Source organism: Convolutriloba macropyga, chromosome 6 (genome assembly GCF_964194025.1).
Source record: "Convolutriloba macropyga chromosome 6, txConMacr16.3, whole genome shotgun sequence".
Taxonomy (NCBI): Eukaryota; Metazoa; Xenacoelomorpha; order Acoela; family Convolutidae; genus Convolutriloba; species Convolutriloba macropyga.
Genome location: NC_134473.1, coordinates 33,001,804 through 33,026,420, shown reverse-complemented (window position 1 = coordinate 33,026,420; position 24,617 = coordinate 33,001,804). Strand labels below are relative to the sequence as shown.

The following is a 24,617-nucleotide window of genomic DNA, read 5'->3' as shown; positions in this document are numbered from 1 at the left end:
CAGCTACTTAAAATTGTGAATCAGAGTTATTTATACTAGGCAAAAATCAAGAAGTCAAGCGTGATAAGACACTCGAAAAAACACAGTGACGCAAAAATTTGCGGAGCACGTCAAACAAGTGAGGCAAAAGGCCTACAGAACCCAGATAGTTGCTATAAATTTGACTTAAAAGCAGTCATTAATAACTCCCAAAAATTAACAGCGACTCCCAAGAGAGCGACCATCAAGTTTTTTTTTCAATGAAGGCTTGGTTATTATACCAAATTATTTGGCTTCGGGTACATTGTTTGTTTACCGTAGTGGGTAGGGGAGAGTTGAATTCTTTTCTCATTTCAAACGACTGCTCTTGCTCTTTAAGCTCAAAAACGGGAAGAGCTGACTAAATTAAATTAATGAATTAATTATTTTCCATTTATTTATATTTCATAAGATTTTATGTACACAAATTAAACTCTAACTAATGCTCAGGAAAGGCTCAAGATTATCCGAATTCGGCATTCGAAGGTACAGTTGAAACAATTCAGCGATCCACGAACAGATTCCTAATTCCGTTACGTATAGAGCTATCCCTTCAAAAGGGTTGAAATTCTTCCCCGAATCTCAGATTACAGACATAAAAGTTTAGGCGAGTTTTGAGAGAACCTAAGCACCCTGAACACGGACAATCATCTAGGATGAGGATGATTTTGGTTGTTGTTGTTATTACGAGGCTGGTTATGATTATTAATGTTGTAATTGTCCTCGGAGGAGGTCGAGTAAGCAGCAATGTGTCCAATCAGGTAGATGTTATCGTACATGTGTCCCACCATCTCGTCGTAGTGTCCACTCCTGCCCTCCTGTGACGTCATAGCCCCTCTCACATTCCGGATGAACTCTCGCTTCGACATCTTGGTCTTGACGTGTGGACTGTGCATATCGACAGAAAGGAGTATCAGAGAGAAACAGAGCACATAAACGTCATCTGTAACAATAGAATAAATACTTAAGAGGATTCATGGAATTAAATTCAGTGGGAAATCTCGTTTCACGAGCAAAACGGTAGAAGATTTACCTCCAAATTTCATCGCGAAAAAATTGACCAAAAACAGCAATATCGATGAAAAAGTTTTGATATCAGAAGAGGTATCTATTATACAAGTAGCAATACCCATAAAACTTTCAGATATTAAAGCAAATGCGGGATCGCTTATCAACCGCATTATGAATCCACAGCTTCACTGAGATTTCGTTCAAGTTTTGATTAGCGTAATAAAATGTACTAATTGACTGACCTAATTGTACGGTACTTTAAATATTCAAGTTTTCACCATTTGTATTTTTGAATAGTAATTACCGGAAGAGAGCTGGTCCTCTGGGTTGCATTCACAGAACCGGTTGGCAAAACAGTCTAGAAGTGTCTCCAGGAAGTCTCCTCTGATCGTGGGTGCCTCTATCTTTTTGAACAGGTTCCGCAGTGCATTGGGAAGGAAAGAGTTTCGAAAGTGCTGGAAGGAAATAAGGCAACCCAGCACATCTGGTCTGTAACACAATCACAACATCAATAAAAAGCCAACAATTACAATACGTAGCAAAAGTTTCCTAATTGTTCCGACCCCTCTTTAGGGGAGAGGAACTATATAATCAAACGGGTATTTTTTTGTTCAGACAATTTTGACCGATCGCTACATTAATCGTAGAGAGTTGTGAGTAGTATCATTAGAAAGATTTTTTTAATTTTGTTTTCTAACGCTAGTTATCGTTGTTTAAATTTTTGTGAGATTAGACCGATTTGTGAATATTAGACCGATTTTTATTCACATTTTCCGGAATTTTTACTTAAAATTTCGTCAATATTGGTAAAACATGCAAAAATTGTTAACAATAGTACTGTTGATTTATTTTTAGAGACAATAAAATTTTGTTGATTACTTATTTAAAATTTTTGGCTAATTGTTTCGAAATTCGTTATTTTTCAACAAAAAATTGCCCAAAGTAAGCTACTTCAGTCCAATTTGATTAAAATTTCTGGAGGTACACACCCAAAAACATCTAACACAACCTTTGTAAACTAGAAAAAGAGCCAGTTCTACTTCGACTTCCATTGAGAGTAGTCTGGAATTAAAGTTTTGCCGTTTTTTGCCAACTTTACTCTATGATTATCAAAAACGCATATCAAAAACGCATCATTTATTTTTGATCTTTTAAATAACAAATTATCAATATCTAATCCACTCGAAACAATTGAGTGTTCCTAATGGACGAACAGCAATAGCAAGACTAGTGTTGGTTAATTCTTGGACTGTCACATTCCAAAAACAATTCGGGTTGTAATCAGTCGGGTATTTTTTAAACAAATTTGATTTTTTTTAAGGTTAATTAAAGAATGGAACGATTCAAACCAAAGCTCACTGTTGATAGGTTCAATTGGCTACCTAAGCAGTTCCAAATTATTGTATTTTGTTTCTTTACTCAAAAGATTGTGGTTGTTTTGACTTTTAAAAATGTTTGTTTTTTAAATAAACAACGGCTTGTTGAAATTTGCCACAAACTTTCTCTGAATTTGGTCAACTTGTAGCTTAGTGTCAGCAAAGAAAGAATGTTTTTTCTTTCCCTTTTTCAATGAATTAACTTTTATTTTTTTGCGTGTATTACAGGTTAAGTTCTGGTTTTCTGGTTTTGCTAGATTTCACAATATTTTTCGATTTTAGGCATTGGCTCATTTTTCAGTTTTTATTTCTCGTTTTGTCACATTATCACATTTCTGACAGTGAACAATTTAGATTATTGGCGTTCAAAATAAGGCACAATTGAACATAGAGATGGATTTAAAGGCATAGAGTATGGTTTTCATGGCTGCGACACCCGTTCCTCGAGGAATTTTTTCCATGTCTTTAACTGTCGTTTTTAAATTGTCATTTTATTCATATGAATTTTCCTCGATTTTACAGGTTTCATTGGCTTTCTATGGAGACAAATGAGCCAATATTCTGAATTGAGTAGATAGCTGATGGCTTCATGACTTAAAAGAATTGTTTTCAAAAATAAAAAAAAAACAATTTAACTTCGCTTTTTTTTTATCTTTTTAATCTTTTTTACCTAGTCTTGTTAATTACTGGTCTAATACGACATTCTTGTTTTAAGGGGAAGGTTACAGTGTACAAAATCCATTATTTTAAAAGAATTCGTTATGAATTTCTTGGCTACAACACGGGTTTTTCGCAAAAAAGAGTCATGTAATTTTTGATTTTTGTCTATATTTGGTGTTTTTTGTAGACGCAAGACAGATTCAGAAAAATAACAAGTGTCAAGGGCTTCCTTTGGACAAAAAAGAAACTTATTTAATTATTTCGTTTTCTAGCTAATGGTTTTCATGGCTTTGAAAAATATTTTTGAAAAAAAAAACAAAACCTTTACTTATTTTTGCCTCTTTATGCTCACTTTTTTGTCCACTTGTTACCTATTTTCATTATTCTCATCATTATTCTTTCTTATTGGGGTTCAAGAAAAGCTCAACCGAACATATTGTGAAGGGGTAAAATATGGTCTTACAGCTTCCGAAGCGTTTTCTCGGAATTTTTGTTGGAATTTTTGTTTGTTGTCTCTATTTGTTGTTCTTTTTGTAACCGCTTACATAATTAAATAACGACAACTCTTTATGCCCTCCTATAGAAACGTATGTAATCATAAAAATGTTGGATGTTTAAAATTGATATCTAATGGCTTTGATGACTTTGAAATAATTGTTTTCGAAAAACACAAAAGTATTAATTAATTTTGCCCCTTTTTTCTCTTTTTTTTGTCTACTTGTTACATATTCTCAATAATGAGAGTTCGCATACCACATCCACATTTTCAGCGTTCGACGAAGGCTCAATTGAACATATTTTGAGGGCCAAAATATGGCTTTACGCTTTGGAAACCTTTTCTCGCAAATTTTTATTGAATTTTTGTTTGTTTTCTCTATTGTTGTTCTTTTTGTAACCTAATAAAAAATAAATGATGACAAGCCTTAATGCCCTCCTATAGAAGCGCATGTTACCATAAACATATTAGTTGTTTTCAATTGCTATCTAATGGTTTTTATCACTTTGAAATTAACTGTTTTTAAAAAAAATAAGCGCATTTTTTTTTAGTTTTGCTGTTTTCTGTTCTTTTTGTCTTATTGTTACCAAGACTTAATATCTTAAGTTTCAGTTTTATCTGACGCCATTTTGACCTTGTCAATATATTTTTTAAATCGGACATAAATTTTGGATGTAATTAATGTTTGTTGTTTTTGTTTGATTTTGTTGTTCGTCTTTACTTGCTTTCTTAAAAATGGCTAATCTCATCAATCTTATGCGACCTTTTTTTACTCCACTGAGTTATTTGCGTTGGAGGCAATCGTTTTGTTCATACATTTTTTTGAAAATTAATTGAAAAATACTTGAAATACTATCGGTTGTTCATTTGGTAGACATTTATGCCAAAAGGGTCGGAACTTTATGTGCGAACGCACATTACCGAGCTTCCTTGTATGGTCAAAGTCTCAGTCGTTATTCCGGACAAGAGAAACTTGACTATGACATTGTCATCACAGCAGAGACTTTGTATGGTTCACAGATAACAACAGGGAAGCATCAAACGTTCGGTGAGGCGCAGGCTTTGATTGAGGCTACCTTATGTTTTGAATTTGGTAGGGAGGCGGTAGGGTATCAAAACCTAACAAAATTGCCCTGAACACAATAAACTTCCAGTTTCGATCGCCACGTCCCAAAGTGCAGTCCAAAAACTTCAAAAACTGAACACCTGGCCACCTAAGTTGATTACAGTAAGAGCCTTTGAAATTCAACGACACATATGGCCCTACATATAACCAAAAACTTTTTAAGAAAGGAAGATAAAAAGCAAAAGCATTCACTTTTAATAAAGCTATTGGTATCAAACTCATCAAAACCAAAACATGTATGCTCAAAATGTTCAAATTGACAATTTTTAGAAAGCAGAAACCAAATTTTATCAAAACCAAGCCTGGACAAAGAACAAGAAATGCAGGCAAGAAGAAAATTAGTGACAACAGAACTTTAAGAACAGTTAACGTTTGAAAACTTTTAACCAGATCGAGTATTCAAAATAGCGTCAAAGTCATCAGCTGGCCAATGAAAGATTCATGCAATACGTGCCATTAGAACACATGTATCAACTTGAACAACACTAATTAAAAATCATGTATCAACTTGAACAACACTAATTAAAAATCAAATCGTAAAAAACAGCAGTCAAATTGCCACTCGAACTATTTGAAAATCGAAAGCCACTAAAATCTGAAAATAATTTCAAAAGTTAAAAAAAATTTTACACCTTGAAAACCCCATAATTTACTAATTGACTTCAAAATTTATGAACAGAGCTTATAGAGAGCACCAATACAATCCAAAATCTTTTGAAAAACCTGTAGAAAACCAATATTCTTTTTTGGGTCAAAAAATCCTGTAGAGAACCATTGCTCCTTCGAGTTGTGATAATAAATAGGAAAAACACAACCGACTAACGTCGGGCGAATTGCTCTCAAACGACCGGCGACCGGTTGGCTTCTTCAGTCGCCAGCCAGGGTTTAGTGATGCTAGCTTTAGCTTGATTCAACTCTGCACTTTTAGTTTTCTAGCCTTGTTAGTAAATAGATAAAAAAACTGATACTTTAAAAATTTACGAAAAATTGCAAATTTTAAAAGAAAAGCTTCTAGATTTCGCAATGAAAAAGTTCAAAACTATTTTTGTCTCTGGAGTTATGTCAATTAACCCATCTGCAAAATTTGAAAAGCTTCCTTGGCCAGTAATGATTGTTAAATTCAGAAAAGAAAAAAAAATTGAAAACAATTGCAATTTTTAACAAAATCTTGCAAAAATTCAGCATATTAAAATATTCAAAACCTCTTCATTGTCTCAAGAGACTATCCGGTATCCCTATTTCAAGCTTTAAATAGTTTCACTGGCTAATAAAGATCCATAAACTTGGAACATGGAAATAATTTCATCAAAAAAACTGCCAGAAATTTCATCAAAAAAAAATTAAAAAATTGCTAGAGCTGGATTCATTAAAAAACTAATAACCCTTCCATTAGCTCTAGAAACTATGCGACAGCTTATCATCAATTCATGGAGGAGGTCCCTAGGACCCTGGTGCCGGAAAAATGATAAAATTCAAAAAGATTAAAAAACTTGAAAAAATTACAAGTATTTTTTAAAAATTTCTGTTATTAAAATCTTGAACAACATTATATTACATCTAGAAGTTTTCATTCATCTATTATCAAACCCTAGAAGAGGTTATGTGGCTCTTGAGTTTTGAGAAACCTAAAATGAACAAAATTTCAAAAAAATTGCAAGTTGCATAAAAAACTGCTAAAATTTGTGATATTAAAAGTTGGAAACTATTCCATGGCCAAAAAACATTTTCCAGTAACTTAGTTACGAAATCTAACGGAAATTATTTGTAAGTCTAAAAAACCAGAATAAAGGACAATAAATGTCAAAAAAAATTGAAAAAAAATCTAAAATTCGTGCTGTTGAAAATCTTGAAGAACATTCCATTACAATCAGAAACTATACAGTAACCTATTGTCAAACCATAGAAGAGGTTCCTCGTCTCTTGAGGCTGGACAAACCTAAAAACCGACAAAAATTTTCAAAAAACTTGAATAAATTAGAGGAGATCCCTAGGACCCTGGTGGCGGAAAAATGATAAAATTCAAAAAGATTCAAAAAACTTGAAAATATTGCAAATATCTTTAAAAATTGATATAAAAATCTTAAGAAACATTCCATTACATCTAGAAGCTACGCATCAAACCAAAGAGGAGGTTATGTGGCTCTTGAGGTTGGAGAAACCAAAAAAAATAAAAATTCAAAAAACTCTTGAGGCTAGAGAAACCTATAAACCGACAAAAATTTGCAAAAAAATGCAAGTTTTATCAAAAAAATCGCTAAAATTTGTCATATTAAAAAATTGAAAGCTATTCCATGGGATATCAATTTTTTCAGTAATCTATTGTCAAATCCTCAAGGACGTTTTCTGGCCCCTGCGTCTGGGAAGACGTGATTAATAAACAATAAAGGTCAAAAAAACGAAAACATTTGCACGTTTTGTCAAAATGCTAAAACTCGTGATGTTAAAATGTTGAAACCATTCCACTACCACTAAAAACTATGCAGTAACATTTTATAAAACGTTAGAGGAGGTTCCTTGATACCTAGGGCTGAAAGAACTCAAAAATGACAAAAATTTTAAAGCTTGAAAAAAATTGTAAAAATTAGTATAAAATTGCGTGTTTTTAGCGATCAGTTGTTCGAACGTAGCCACAGGGAAGGGGGAGGGGGGTTCACCGGGCGGGGGGCTGATGGGGAGGGAGGGGTGGGCAACAGTGGGGTGGGGAAAAATAGTGGGGGGAGAGGTCAACAGTGGGGGGTGTCTTAAACCTCTAAGAACCGCCCTTCACACCATAAGTATGTCTCCAAAACAGTTTGAGCTGAAACAGAGCTGAAAGGCTCTAAGAGCACTTAATGCCCGCTGGGCGCTAACAGTTTATCCCGTTTTTGAGGACGAAAATTCAAAAGCGTCAGACAAAAAATCAGTCAAGCGCATAATAAAAAGAGGACAGGACTAATATAATTGCTACAAACTTCGTTTGAGAGGCAATTAACAATACTCCTCTTCGAGTCACAATAAGACCATCGGACCCCCAAATAATTGCCACGAACTTTGATTAAGAGCAATTAATAATATGACATGGAGTAGCAGAGAAGGAGGGTACCTTGACTCGAGGTACTGTCTGACTCGTTTGGAGCGTAGCTTGTCTGTGGAATTGATGAACTTGGCAATCTCAATCGCACTCCTCTCCAACAGCTCACCCTCTATCAATTGCTCAATTCCCTGCAACACACACGAACATCCATATCCCAACGAATAGTAAACAAAAATAACAATAGCCACCACTACCAACGTTGACCCCACTGACCACCATTGGGATTGAATCAGTTACAGAAAACTAGAAAAAATGACGAAGCCGTCAATTTTTCTTCTAACTGTCAAGACATGTTACTCCAGTTTAACAGTTTGCCCTGAATTACAGTCTCAAGTAAACAAGCTAACCTGACCTGACTGTCAGCCTCGAGAGAACAAAAACTTTTAAGTCAAGAGAGCATAATGAAACAACAAAAACAATTATAGAATTCTTCCCATTTCGCAGAAAAGTTTTGCAAACGAAGTGTTGTTTAAGTCAATCAAAACAATTAACAAGAAATGTAAACATAACCGACTAACGTCGGGCGAATTGCTCTCAAACGACCGGCGAGCGGTTGGCTTGGTCAGTAGCTAGCCACGGGGGGGGGGGGGGGGGGGTGCACCGGGGGCTGATGGGGGCAACACTGGTTGGGAGGGGGGGCAACAGCGCGGTTGGGGGGAGGCAATAGTGGGGGTGGGGGTCGGAGCTACCTGTTTATCCCGTTTTTGGGGACAAAAAGTCAAAAGCGTCAGACGAAAAATCGGTCAAGCGAAAAATGGCTTGGTCAGTAGCTAGCCACGGGGGGGGGGGGGGGGGGGGGGGGACCGGGGGCTGATGGGGGCAGCACTGGGTGGGGGGGGGCAAAAGCGCGGTGGGGGGGGTGGAGTCAATAGTGGGGGGGGGGGGGGGTCGACAAAGGGGGGGGGGTGTCAACCTCTAAGAACCGCCCCTCACACCATAAGTATAAGTATAAGTCTCCACGACAGTTTGAGCTGAAACAGACATGAAAAGCTCTAAGAGCACATAATGCCCGCTGGGCGCTACCTGTTTATCCCGTTTTTGAGGACGAAAAGTCAAAAGCGTCAGACGAAAAATTGGTCAAGCGAAAAATCGCATAAAAAAGACCGACAGGACTAATATAATTGCTACAAACTTCGTTTGAGAGCAATTAAAAACATTTACAAAAACTATCCGTAGATTAAAAAAATACCAATTTTATTTGCGAAAAAAATCCGAGGCGAAGTAAAGGGGCACCAACTAAGAACTTGATTCGAACTTTATTAAAGTCTTGAAATTAAGTGGCATCAAATTCATTAAAGCACGTAACTAAAACAATATTTATTTTTAGACTAAATTTTTTATTATAATCACTTTATTATAATCAAACGTTTATAAACACAACAAGGCATTAGCAAACAAAACAAAATGACGTCAACAAAACTCAAAATTTTAAGTTTTTTTTAAACTAATGCTTTCAAAGTCCAAAGCGTTACCTTTGAACTGGACCAATTCATTAGATTCAATCTTGCCTCAATCGAAAAAGCCAATGAGACCAGGTAAAAGTTAAAACAAAAGACTGAAAATCAAATAGATTAACATGCACGGCCAAAACTCAAACAGATGTATTTTTTTTATTTTTTTTCAAAACAAATTTTGATCTCCAAAACAAGTAAAACAATTAGCTGCCAACAGAAACCACAAGAAATCGTGAGTTTTGTTTCAACGAGAAAGTCTATGACACCTGTCATTTTTCAAATTAAGCAACAAGCTTGAAGTAGGAACAACAGGTAGTCAGAACTAAAAACTGCAGAACGTTGAAAAAATAAAGTCCAAGTAAGAACTCCTATATATGGAACTTCAACTAGAAATAATTCAGCCTCAGGAGAGAGTGAAAGAGATTCTTTATAACGAAGAGTTTTTCGCTCCCCTTACTACTCCAGTCTGACTAAAATCACTAATATAACATGACTTCTCATTAACAAAAATTCTCATTAACAAAAAATAAAAAAAAAACATGTTGAACTAGCTGAAAACAAACCAGAACAAGTCTAAAATACGATTCAAACAATTGAATGAAAAATTAGAACTATAAACTCTTCTACATGACCACCAGACAAGCTGAAATCAACGAGCCGAGCAGCAAACAGTTTCTGCAATCTTAAAACCAAAAAAAGAAATGGAAATAAGCCTGTTGAAGCTTTCAATCAAAAACAATTAAAAGAGAGCGAAAAACTTGTTATCTACAAAGACTTCGCTTGGCAATATTGACGTATTAGAGGGGGGGGCAATAAACAATATTTAATTAAACATAGCTGGCAGATTGCCAGAAAATAGCCGCAATAGATTCGTAGATCGGCAGTCTAAAAAAAACAGTAAAAAAGACAGACCAAAAAAATTCGTCTTTTCATTGAAGGCTGATCTGTTATATTTTGATTAAAAATCTGTATAAGTTATTGCTGCCTCTATTAGCTGATCTCAAATAACCTTCATTTAGAGTGATACACACCCATTTGACCTTATCTCTTTGAATTAAAGTAAATAAAAGTCAATTTCAAAGTGAGGAAGTCATTTTTGAGAGTGAGGTAAGTCAAGTGTGACCAAAAATTTAATCACGCGCATGAACAAAAAAACTCGCTCCACTAAGAGCGAAAAATGACGTCACACATGCAATTCAGTTGAAATTGCATGAACGAATGAACAAAAAATGGCTGTGACGTCATATGGTCGTAACAAAAATCATGACGACGAAATAAAAAAAAAACCAAGAGAAGGCCAATAATAGCCTCAGCTATCGCTGTGCGGCTATTAAAAAACACAGCAAAAATGCTGATAGATTCACTAGGCCTTTCTGGTTTACATATATTTGAAACCAAAACTAGTAGTGAAATAGTAGTAAAATCTCTTCATGAATAAGCACTTATCTCGAAGAAACTTTATTTACTACAACAGCTCAAAAATTTGAAAATGACACCAAAAATTCAGTTAACTTGAAAATAATATTCAATAAAAAAATGTCTAAAATATTCAAACTTGTATTCAAAAACAATTCTATTCTACCAAAATTCATTGAAAAACTGTCTTAAATCTTCAAACGTGTTTATAAAAACAATTCTATTCTGCCAAAATTGACTGACAGAAATCTGGTTTGACATATAAAATACAAATGGCAAAAACGACAAACAGGCAAAACGGTTACGAATTTGAAAAATTAATTAAAAAAGTAGATAACACTAGTGAATCTAATGTACTCAAAATCAAATTGGTGCTACTAAAATCAACTAAAGATGGCAGAAGCTGATAGGCTGCCTATTAAACTCGAGCTTTGAAAAAGCTTTATTGGCCCATAAACGAAAAAGGGGCAAAGTTTTCAAAAAGCATCCAAAAACTTCACTACTATTGTGTTGACATTGGCATTGCAAATAATTTCACTAAAAACATACCTGAAAAGATACTATAGCTGCAAAAATCCTCGCACGTTAATTTAGATTCCATGGCAAAATTTTAAGAAAGCATCCGCCTAAAATTGGCCTAAAAATTCGCCTAAAATTGGCGTTTACGTTGGCAATAATAATAAATTTACCTCAACAAAAAGTCATTAAGTAGAAAAGATAGCTTACAAAAGACCTCTACTCTATGAAACATGACTCACGTTAACCTAGGTTCCATTTTACAAAAACTTTAAAAAGACAAAAGAAATAACTAAATGAGATTAAAATCTCTTAAAGCCTTTAACCTTTTTCTGCATTCCTTCCCAGCAACTTCAGCACATTAAGCACTTAAAAACCACTGAAGCAAGCGGAGGAAATCGAATAAAATTAGTGCGCACTGGGCTAACATGTCTATTATGTTCTAAAAGATCAATGTCACGAAAAATATGTGAGATGTAATATTAAAAAAAACAGCAAGTCCTGAATTGCAGTCCAAAAAATCGAGCAAACTCAAAACTAAAATTCAGCCTCATTATAAAAACAACCCTCAATAATCAAACAAGCCTACACAGAATAAAACCAAAAAAAACTGCCTTTCATTTCAAAGTCATCATAGCACATACTACATAGAACATTTTTAAAATAAAACTAGTTTTTCCAAAACCAATAACCGCGCAATACTTCAACTTTTACACAATGGAATAGAGTGGTTAAAAACAAATATTTTAGAACAGAAATGAAAGACAGTATAAAAAGACAACAAATAAGATACTTGGCGAAAATCAAATTTCACTATGACTTCGAAAAGTGGCAGAACAGTTATTTATACACTTAACACTTTAAATCTGTAGACAACAAAACCATCACAAAACATACAAAACATTTTCGAAAAACACAATCAGGGCATCGCGTAAAAAAAATTAAACGCAGCATCACAAAACTTGGTCAAAATTAAGGTGATCAAATTCAGAAACCACAAACGAAAAAATGGAACCATTAAATAGATATATCTTAGTTTCGATAAAAAGCCAATAAGACCTTTCCAAAAAAGACAGAGCAAAAACAAATAAACAACCACGGTCAAAACCATAACTGGTATTTTTTGAAAACAAATGATCAAAAAAACATTAGCTAATAACTAAAATATTCAATATTTCTAACTCTCTTTAAGTAGGAAGTCTATTACACTTCTCATTACAGATACAGAACAACAACAAACGTGCAAAAAAGTTTTTTCAGAAACGGAAAACTTGTTCAGATACTGTTTTCTCATTCTAAAAGCAGTTAGAAAAACTCATAAAACAACTCGCTTTTCGCCCCTTTTACAACTCCAGTGTGACTAAAAACTTACCCTTACCCGGCAGTGTGCCAGAAAAAGCCATTATTGATTCACATAACCCAGATTGGGATTGAAAGGACAAAAAAATACTTCTGTACAAAAATAGCGTAAAGTTTTAACTATTTGATGTCATTCTGTAGTTAGACATACACCTGTTTCTTAATGAGGGGACACAGGGGCTATGTAGAAGCATTATATAAGCATTAGGGATGGTAACTAAGAATAATAAGAACAAAGTTCAAGTAGTGGGCATTTTAAAACAGCTTGTACTAAAAAATGCTAAAAAACCTTAAATCTATGGTAAAAATAGCTGACAATTGAATCTAAATGTGCAATATTTACTTCAGAAGGTTAATTGAGCTTCCAAACTTACTATTACTAGATTAGAGAATTGAATCGAACATCTGTGACTGAAAATTTGGAGTTAAAATTAAAATAACTGCTTTGAAAAATACGCAAGTTTAGCGAAAATGTGTTCACATTTTTCTCGCTCTAAAAACGACATCAACAGAGAAGCAATCTCGTCTCTGCTCTTCAATTCGTTCAGCCGCTTGACCTAAACAATTAGTTTTCACATGCTGCGTTGACTTTTAATTCCTGTTTCAAATACACTCCAAAAATTACGATAAAAAGACGCTCCACTAATACTCCTACGAGTCGTAAAAAATTTAGGAAAAATTTATTAGCCGGCTGGGATGAGGGCGGCTATTAATCACTACTCTAACTTGACTTCTCATTGACAATAAAAATTCCCAAACACGTGTGAACAGATCCTAAAAGAAGGCACCCCAATGTAAATGAAATTATTTGAATTGTAGGAAAAAGAAGAGCGCCAAATAATGATGAAAAAATGAATCCTCCTGGTTTATATTTCATATGGATATACCTTTTTGTTATTTGAATTAATTACTTGTTCTTTAGTAACCCACAGTTTACAAATGAATACAAATAATTACCCATAAATATTCTAAACATATTAAACGTTAAGAACAAAACGGCGAAACTGACAAAAACCGATATAGTATCTGATAAATTTACTTCAAGTTGCAATTCAAAACACTATTGGCAAAAGACCTATTGGCAATAGACAAATTATTACCAATTGACAAACAATCTAACAAAATGGGTTCCAAAAGAGAAAATCAAGAAAGTAGATGACAAAGGAAAAAATCGAATAACGTTTTCTATAAAATTTCCCATTAGAATTCTCTTAAAAACTGCTAAAGCGCAAATTTCCAACAATTCGAGAAAAATTTTATTACATCTGCTATATCAGTAACTCACTTAAAATTCACCAGAGAAATATAAAACAACAATTAAAAGCAAACAAAAAACAGGCAAATAATGTTTATAAATAATTTCAGTGAAAACTACCTTCAAGTGAAGTAAACTACCTTGTGAAAACTACCTTCAAGTGTCATTACATAGTAGCAAAACCTATAGAATAGCTCCTAATTAAAACCTGATTTGATACAATTAAAAACCAAAGCAAGAAACAAAATTGGACGAAATAGGCAAAATTAAAAAAGGCAAATATTTGCTCAAACTTACTTAATTTTCTTCAAAAAACCAACGAAACAAATACCAATCTAATTGAAAGACCACCAAAACTTCCAGAACAACTTATTTCGACCACATAAATTCCCAATTGCTATAAATTAGATGAACTAAAAAATGCTAAAAAACCTTAAATCTATGGTAAAAATAGCTGACAATTGAATCTAAATGTGCAATATTTACTTCAGAAGGTTAATTGAGCTTCCAAACTTACTATTACTAGATTAGAGAATTGAATCGAACATCTGTGACTGAAAATTTGGAGTTAAAATTAAAATAACTGCTTTGAAAAATACGCAAGTTTAGCGAAAATTTGTTCACACTTTTCTCGCTCTAAAAACGACATCAACAGAGAAGCAATCTCGTCTCTGCTCTTCAATTCGTTCAGCCGCTTGACCTAAACATTTAGTTTTCACATGCTGCGTTGACTTTTAATTCCTGTTTCAAATACACTCCAAAAATTACGATAAAAAGACGCTCCACTAATACTCCTACGAGTCGTAAAAAATTTAGGAAAAATTTATTAGCCGGCTGGGATGAGGGCGGCTATTAATCACTACTCTAACTTGACTTCTCATTGACAATAAAAATTCCCAAACACGTGTGAACAGATCCTAAAAGAAGGCACCCCAATGTAAATGAAATTATTTGAATTGTAGGAAAAAGAAGAGCGCCAAATAATGATGAAAAAATGAATCCTCCTGGTTTATATTTCATATGGATATACCTTTTTGTTATTTGAATTAATTATTTGTTCTTTAGTAACCAACAGTTTACAAATGAATACAAATAATTGCAATAAAAATGATCGAGACTATAACGCAGTAGCAACCTCTTTTGGGGGTGGTTTCAATGTAGAAATGTAATGTTCCTTGTAAGTTGAGATTTGATTGCACTAACCATGTGGGGTCCATCTACATGGGAGTTGAATGTGAGTGTTGCTTCGTCCAGCAGTAGAAAGACGTTCTTTAATGGTGAAAATTTGTGCAGAGGTCGGCCATAGGCACTCGTGTACCCCCAACTGGACTTACACAACCTAATAGAAAGACCAAAATTATAAACGTGTTAGAAAAATTAGCTTTGGAAAATTTTGCGCCATCTGAATGCGTATTCTGAACGCATATTCAGATAAAAATCAACCGAAAAAAAGCTAGAATTCAAGTAAACGAGTCAATCTAAGTTTCAGCTGGGGCTGGGTAGCACTCAGCCACTAATGTATTATAATGTAAAGAACAATTCGGTCGGTGGATGGTCGAAAATAACCTCAATTGACCTCGATGGGAATGTAACAAACATAGAAACAAGAACCATGTTACGCAAACGACTCAAAGAGTCATCAACCAATTCATACGATATCAGAGCACAGAGAAACTGGCACTTCTCGAAAACACTGCACAAAAAATGCCGAATATAATTACCTGGTCCAAGTAACCACAAATTAATATGGGGGCGATTTAAGACTACCAACGATCTTAACATCTAAAAAAACAGCAACATTAGGGGGCCGATCAACAGGATGACGTTTCAAATGGACGATACTGAATTTTATTTCAATTGGACGACATCAATGTTAATCCTCGCTAAACATTGAAATTTTGACCATTTATCCATAAAGTAGTCACAAGTATCCATAATGACTAATTTAAACAAGGAGCAAGGAAAAATTATTTATTTTACCAAATCTGGCCATGCCCTCAGCGGCTCGTGGGACTTGATATCAATCTATCACAAACGAACGTGTGAGCGCGCCCCAATCTTTCACAAATGGCCCGTCAACTAGGACAAGTTTGCATGTATTAATTATTTTTGTCGTCCATTTGGCACAAAATGTCGGTGTCGTCCATTTTAAACGTCACCCATTTGAAACACCCCTGAAACCTTACATTTCACATTGAGCAGTTCCTGTTCAGCAATTGTGAGTTATGAACCAAGCAATGAAACAATGGTGCACAGTCAATATGGGAAAGGCAAAATAAACGAAATTATATTACACATGCTTACCAAAAAACAAAAATAAGCGTGCTATTAAAAAGTTATTTTCCCATGTTCAAAAACAGAAATCAATGCTTGAAAAAGTTCTAGTTCAATTAAAGACCAGGAGGTCAACATTCATCTGAAAAAGTAATAATAAAATTTTCAGAGTGTGCTAACAGAGGAAATATGGGCTTAAAACAGAAAAAATTGAAGGGATTGGAGGTTTAAAGGTTAAAAACATAGTCGTCAGATTGTCGGAATAGCTGCGAAGATAAAAACAGATACAGATCAAAATTGAAAAAAAAAATCGACACCGCTGAAAAATCTAGGTAAAAACATTCAGGGATAAATTAGAAAAGCTTGCTAAAATTCATTCCACAAAAACCTCTTATTAGTGAACTTTACTGCACATACAAGTTCCTTTGACCTACCGGAAATTAAACTACCGGAAATTAAACTTAAGTTTTAAAGCGCAAAAGTCATTTTATTGAGTGATGTAAGCCACGTATGATCAAAATCTAATCACGCAAACGACTTAAAAGCTTTGGTTAAAGAAAGTGAAAATGACGCCACGAGCACAAACGCCGTTAGTGAGAGGAAAAGTCATTAAGATGTGACTTTTTCAGCTTTGTTGTGGGAACAAATGCAAAACGAAAAAGCGTGAGACGACGAAACAAAAAAAGTTCACACGGCAATCTTTCGCTTTTAGGTCATGGCGACGTCTGACCGAATACTACTTCCAGTGAAAAAAATTAAGAAAACCAATACTCCTCTTCGAGTTGTAAAAAAATGACACCGCTATATAGCTGCCCTCAGCTTACAGCTTCGCAGCTATATAAAAGAAAATCAAAGAAGCTCAAACAAACAATTTTCCTTCCGACTTCGCCAAAATTAATCTCAAGAAGCAAACATCAGAACAAAAGTTCAACAAAAACTATTGTATCTGTAGTACCCAAGTGCTCTCAACTATGTTCTTTTTCGATTTTAATCATTCTCCCAGTTCAAGAACAAAGTCCACCTAAGACGTGGTAGAAAAATTAACATCTATTCCAAGCATGTAAGACTAGCATCAAAAAAGTAGTCCATAGAATTTGAACATTTAGGATGAAGGTCTATGCTATTCACAATGCTACAAGTCTTCATAGTATATTTTCTGAAGGGAGAAACTTCTGAGAGGGGTAGTAACTTCAAAGGCCTACTGATCATAACTAGGCTAAAGGTTAAGCTCTTCGTTCAATCCCTATGTGTGCCGAAATATTTGAAACATAGCCGACTAAGGTCGGACGAATTGCTTTCATACGACCGGCGAGCGGTTGGCGTTGTCAGTAGCTATCTACGGTTAAGTGCGTGAGGTGAGCGCAGCGGGAGGTTGAACCGTGAGGCTGATGGTCGCAGCAGTGGGGGGGGGGAACGGTGAGGTGGGTCTTTAGCGGTACGGGGCACTTAAGGCCTCATTGATGTGCATGGGCTGGAATCGGGGTAAAGGGGGGGGGGTTGATGTGGAGGGGGGTGTTGTGAGCTGAAAATCTCTAAAAGCACTTACGGCCCGCTGGGCGCTACCTGTTTATCCCGTTTTTGAGGACAAAAAGTCAATGGGTCAGACGAAAAATCGGTCGAGTGAAAAATCGCATTAAAAAAAATCACTGCTTAAAAAAGTTCAAGTTCAATTAAAGACCAGGAGTTCAACATTCATTTGAGAAAGTAATAATCAAAAATTCAGTGTGCTAACAGAGGAACTATGGGGTTAAACAGAAAAAATTGAAGGGATTGGAGGTTTTAAGGCTAAAACATAGCCACCAGATTGCCGGAATAGCTGCGAAAGAATAGACTTGCGTGCCATATAATAGAGATAGAAACAGATACAGATCTAAATTTAAAAAAATCGACATCTCTCAAAAATCTAGGTAAAAAACATTCAGGGATAATTTATAAAGCTTGTAAAAATTCATTCTACTGGAGCCTCTCATTAGTAAACTCTACTGCACATACGAGTTCTTTTGACCTACCGGAAATTAAATTTGAGTTTTAAAGCGCAAAAGTCATTTTATTGAGTGAGGTAAGCCACGTATGATTAAAATCTAATCACGCAAATGGCTTAAAAGCGCTGGCTAAAGAAAGTGAAAATGACACCACGAGCGCAAACACCGTTAGTGAGAGGAACAAGTAATCCAGAAAATTTGACTTCTCTAGCTTTGCTGTGGGGACAAATGCAAAACGAAAAAGAGAGTGAGACGACAAAAAAAAAGGTTCATACGACAATTTTACTCTTTCGCTTTAAGGTCAAAACAAAGTCTGACCGAATACTACTTCCGGTAAGAAAACCAATACTCCTCTTCGAGTCGTAAAAAAAACAAATGACACCGCAATATAGCTCCGCTCAGCTCACAGATTCGCAGTTATAAAAAAGAAAATCAGAGGAGCTCAAACAAACTAAATTTTCCTTCCGACTTCGCCAAAATTAATCTCAAGAAGCAAACATCAGAACAAAAGTTCAACTATAACTATTGTATCTGTAGTACCCAAGTGCGCTCAACTATGTTCTTATTCGATTTTAATCATTCTCCCAGTTCAAGAACAAAGTCCTTGAACTGGGGGTGTGAGCGTAAAAGCTCGAAGAGAACTTAATGCCCGCTGGGCGCTACCTGTTTATCCCGTTTTTGAGAACGAAAAGTCATATGGGTCAGACGAAAAATCGGTCAAGCAAAAAATCGCATTAAAAAAAGACCAACAGGACTAATATAATTGCTCCGAACTCCGTTTGAGAGCAAGGAAAAAAGCAGGTCTAAAGTTGCTAAATGAGCTTGCGCCTTCTTATTTTGGTCAAAACACACTACAAATCCAACAGAAAGAACACTAGTTGTTGACTCTTCGGTTAAGAACTATACCAGGTTCTCAACTAAAGGTTTCCGTGACCAACCAATATCCTTAAATTAACGAAGTGAACATACTGTCGTTCACTCTTGAACCCATTCAGAAGACTACAGAACCGAACCACTTGAATAAAATGCTAACCCTTTTCCCATCATAATTGCAGGCTGTATTAGTGTCTACACTTCAGAGAGGCTTCACTATTCGTCTCCTACAAAGGAGCGCGGCCGGTTGCAACTCTGAGAACCAAAAATCTTTGTGAAACACTAGTCACTGCTGTAGTCTTGTGGTGCTTTTTTTCCTTCGCAATATTCGTACCAAATCAAGTGTCCACCAACAAGTCTCTATTTGTTAATAAAGCCGCACCTTAGTAATATTAGAGAACCCAGGGTACAAATTTTTCGGTCGCTAGAACTTGGAGGCACGTGCAAAAGTGGAATGCTAAGTTTTGCCGCCATAACTTAGCGGCCCACTCGCAGTAAGGAAACAGGAAAAACAAGAAAAATTACAAATTGACTAAAATTTCTCGTTTAATAATTTGCAAAACTACTCTTAATTTCAAATTTTAATTAAAGTTTAACCCCCTTCGTACCCTTTGGTTATGTAGACTGCAACAAGGTCTCGCCTCGGTTTACAAATATCAAAGCTGTCAACGAGGACCCTAGCGAAAACATCAGCATCGACTAGCTACCGTGACGTAATTCCATCTACAATGTTTAAAGATTTCTCAGCATCTTTTATGCCTTCATTAATCCTACTTTTCAATACGTCATTTGAACTAGGAGTTTTCCGGATGATTTTAAGATTGCGATAGTGTTTCCCAAGATGAAAAATGAAAGTCTTGATCCTGAAATTCTATCAAATTATAGACCTATTAGTAACCTAATCTTTTTATCCAAAGTCCGTGAACGTCTTGCATTTGAGCAATTTATAAGCTATTTTAATGTGAACTAACTCCTAGATGATCAGCAATCCGCCTACCGTGCAACTTTCTCCACAGAAACTGCCTTATTGCATACTTTCATGAACACACGAAAGGAAAGATGCTTGATAAACGTTCGTTTGTTTTTACAGTGGCTCTTGACTTGCAAGCGGCTTTTGATACCCTGAACCACGAAGTTACCTGAACCTCTTACATATTTGTGAAGATCGTTTTGGCATAAGGTATACAGCCATAAAGTGGCTTCAGTCTTATCTCTTGGGAAGAAAATCAACTTGTTTTAGTCAACGATTCAGTCTCAAAACCAGCACTTCTCGATTCTGGTGAACTTCGGGGTTCCATTCTTGGGCCTATGCTCTTCGGCGTCTATCTTACACAGTTGGGTGACCTACTCAAAGATAATTAAAGAAAATTATCAACTATATGCTGATGATACCCTCCTCTACTTTGAATGCTCTTCAAAACACACCTTCAATGCAAATTCCGTTGAACTTACCATTCAGAAAGTTTTATACTGGTTTGCGAATGCTGGCCTACAAGTTAACGAAAGTAAAACAGAAGCCATTCTCATTTCAAGCGTAAAGAATGCGCCAAGTATCAGCTCCATAAAAGTCGGAAACGTCGAAGTAAAGCTATCTAACTCCCTGAAATACCTTGACATGGATAAGCAAGTAAAAACTGTTGCCAAAAACTGCTTTTACTATCTCCGAATACTCCAGTCTCTTCCAAATTTTGTTGATTTCGAAACACTCATAGTGCTGGTTAGATGCTTAATCATGAGTCGCCTAGACTACTGCAATTCGATCCTTAACGGACTTGGCATGAAAAAATTGTCCATTCTCCAGAAGGTCCAAAATCGGGCATGTAGATTTGTTTACCGGCGGCTACATCCTTGGTGCTCTGTATCAATTCACCTTCATGACTTTAACCGGCTGCCGATTTACATGAGAATTCGTTTTAAAATACTTCTGTTTGTCTACAAAAGCCTTTTTCACAAAGATCTGATTCCAGACTATTTAGACGTGTTTGAAAAACGTGCAAAAACTTACCGAAATGGAGTGGTATTGGTTGTACCCCAAAAGTCTTCAAAACTTGGACGAGATTCTTTTGATTACCAAGGTACTGTCTTGTGGAACAAACTCCCCAAGAGGATCAGAGAACAGAATGGAGTTGATCAGTTCAAATCAGCTTTAAAAACATTTCTTTTCAGTGAACATTTTTACACCTAATACGGAACAGTACACTTCTGAGTCTAAAGAAAGAAGGGTATAAAAATAAGTTAAATAAGTTAGCACAGGAATCTTAGCCCCCCTCGGGTCGCTATGATTCATATGCTAACATATACCCAATAATCTCTTAGGCAACTCTTAGAAGTTCACTTCAAAACCAGTTAAAAGTTTACCTAACTATAAGAAATGCTGTCTTCCTGTGCTTTGAGAACAGCCACTTAAATTTCAGTTTGAGAGGCATATTTAAAAAAATATGCGCAGTAAATTAATCGAATTAAGTTTTAGTGCTTAAAAAAGTGCGTGCCCGAACCCAATCTTATCAAAACAAATACTATTAAATACAAAATTGTAAGGAGAACCGTTAAATCACTATTAAGTATACAAAAAGGTCAAGTATACAATAAGCTATTGTAACAAGTAATACTCTAACAATTGTGTGAAAAATGGGCTAAAATTCAGCAGCATATAAACTGCGATTTTTAGTTTTACTAAACATAAATCGACTAATGTCGGAAGAATTGCTCTCGATTGACAGGCGGGTCGGAAAAGTTGACCACGCCGCTATGCTGCAGCCGACTTTATTTTAGCAGCAAGCTTTACTTCGGAGCGAGAGCAATAGAGATCACTCAAAAATGAAGAACGAAAGCGTGAAAAAGTCCCTTGAGAAATCAAAGAAAGTTCTAGAAGAAAAGCGCGAACACGGTTAAGTGAAAAACTTGTATAAAAAAGACCAGCATGTTTACAATGTTTGCTATGAACTTCGTTCAGGAGCAAATAAAAACAAATTTATCGGGTGGGGAAAATGAATTTTCTAAAGTACGTTTCCGGAGGTCATTCAATACGTTCACGTAAAAAACCCTTTATTTGGTTAAATTTCAGATTAATAAATTCTAAGAATTTCATGCCAAAATTAGTGATTTATTATTGTGTCAATACATACTTATTGAAACTCCGTTGAAAATTATCAGCCGATATTCTCTTTTATTCAACAGTTCCGAACTGAAATTTTTCAACTCGTAATATTCCTACGAAAATATCAAGGTCGGTATAACATTTAGTACAATTGTCAAAACGCGTAAGCTAAATTTTCCCATCCGAGAGAGTCGTAGAGCATACTTAAGCATTGTGAAAAAAAGACTTTTATTGACCTATACTCATAAAAACATACCGTTTCCAAAACAAAACTGAGGCCATTCTTAGCGTGCATGTCGATTCCAGTGACTGATGCGACTGACAAACTTAGCAGAGTAGTGTTGCATCACACTACCTATCCATGCGATAATCATTGAAAGCGTCGCACGTTTTTTTCCTGTTAATATCTATTGCAAAATAAATTAGGCTGTAAAAAAATTCTAAAGCTGATCGAGCAAAAGCTGATCGGATCTATTCTGTCCCCCCCCCCGCTTAGTGAGCAAAAATTTTTTATGACCCCCAGGCGCACGTGCTATTTTCTTACATAGTGACGTGCTATATAACATTTGTAATTTGTAACTGGGGGTCATAAAAAACACTGGGGGGAGGGGGGGGGGGCGAAACAAAATAGATCCTAACTTTCTTTTTGCATAAGCGCTCGCGAAGTCAACGGAAAATTTTTTCAAAAGGCACGCCTAAAACAATTAAAAGTGATGCATACATCTGTAAGCATGCATAGTGCACTCCGTGCAGAGAAAAATCGCATAAGCTCGTGAAGTTAATGATCGAAAGGAAAATCAGTCAGACCAAAATTGTAGGAGTAGCGAATAGATTGAGGGGGATCGAGGTTTTAAGATTAAGAACCGCCCTTCACGCCATTAAATTGTTTCCTCCAAGCAGTTTCGGCTTATCGCAGACTTAGAGAGTAGTAAGGCTCAAAGAGAGCTGCTGAGCTACTTATGCCCTCCGAGTTTTAACCGTTTATCCTGTTTTTCAGGACGAAAACTTAAAAGAGTCAGGCCAAAAATCAGTCAAGCAAATAGTCGCATAAAAACCACAGGACTAATATAATTGCTACAAAATTCATTTGAGAGCAAATAAAAAAGACCGAAATGACTCAATTAATTACTGCAAACTTTGTTCGACAGTCATTTAAAAAACAATGTTTTCAATAGCTTTCGCAGCATTGAACATACGTGGAGGATATTGAAGAAAATGAAAATAATTTTATTTAAGAATATTGGATAATACAGAAAATAAAAATATTATTTAATTTGAGCTGATTTGGGCACCAATTTCCCGAGAATTAGAAAATAAGAATATGTAGGCGACGCATCACTTAGTTCCAAATGCTTGTTTCTTCTGCACTTTTCCACGCAGAAGAGAAGTGATGATGTAATTATATTTGGTGAGAAAACCTGTTCAAACATGATCTTTGAATGAAAGCTTTTTTGTCTCCCAGTAGAAAATAAAAAAGGAAATAATAATTGTGAGACTTTATTTTCCCTTGTAATGTCAGCAAAAAAATAATTTCGGCATCTTTTGCGACAAATAGATCTCTTCTACAGTAATTGCATCTGTTTCCTAATATATGCTTAATAGTTCCAAGAAAAAAAGCGTCCTATCTTTTCAAGAACAGATTTTCATTGCTTTCAAAAAAGTATTAAGTGATGTTTTCTAATTGCTACGAAACTATCCAAGTGACAAGCACTGGCTGCAGCCAAACCTTTTGCGTATCTCAATGAAACCGGTGCCCCTGCAATTTTCTTATGATACCCGGTCGTTGTTATAACTGACACAGCCGACTTGGCGCTATTCAGTGAGATAAAGCAAAAATTGTCAATGAGAGAATAACGCATTCAAACTACGCGGTGGAGATTAAAATCAAGACAAAGCCAACAACAATAGCTAACCATACAAAATCATTAGTTATGAAATTTTTATAGAAATTTACAAAATCAGTTTCTACTCACGAGAGCCATAACAAATCATCATCTGCGAGCTGCCTCCACTCTTCATTGACACATGCAGCTAAACACAAATCTGTTTCATTCAAATGAGACAAAATAGTCAGACTTATAGCTGCCGGTAGCTTAGCCAAATCCGGGAATGATCTTGAAGACCTGAAGAGACCTCTGGACAGATAGGCTAGATTTGATCTTCGAATTGCTTCCAGAGACGTTTCATTGTTCATGAAGGCGTTGGCGATTTTGCGGCGTTGTATTGATTCTTCTTGGTTCTCACTGTCACTGTCATTTGACCTTCGGGATCCTTTGGAACGTCGTTTTGCACTCTTCGATCGGTTGGATTCAAACTCAGCCAGTCGTGGGAAAGTCGCCGATTGCTGGGTAACTAGCAACTGCCCCATAATTTCTTAATTTTCTTAATTGAAAGGCAGAACTTATCTCAGTTCGAATTGATATCAATCTATCGTGAAATTTGTAGAATAGTCAACATTACGCCAGCATAATGTTCCGAAATAGTTACAAACTATAACATTGATTGATCTAAAACAAGTAGCGCGAACGAAGGTTAAAACGTACAATGTTTTTATCCGATCAATCAAATGCTACAATTTATACAATAATACATCATTCAGTGCGACGTAAAATTGTACGCGTCACGGCAATC

General features: G+C 35.6%; 1 protein-coding gene across 1 annotated transcript; it reads right to left on the bottom strand.

The window, feature by feature from the left end:
- Positions 1–372: 372 nt before the first annotated feature.
- Positions 373–24,617, bottom strand: LOC142341624 (F-box only protein 8-like). Its single transcript, XM_075392718.1, has 5 exons — positions 23,960–24,617; positions 14,964–15,099; positions 7,770–7,888; positions 1,334–1,518; positions 373–961 (listed from the first exon to the last, which is right to left on the bottom strand). The coding sequence occupies exons 1-5, from the start codon at positions 24,352–24,354 to the stop codon at positions 666–668; spliced, it is 1,131 nt and encodes a 376-aa protein (XP_075248833.1). The 5' UTR covers positions 24,355–24,617; the 3' UTR covers positions 373–665.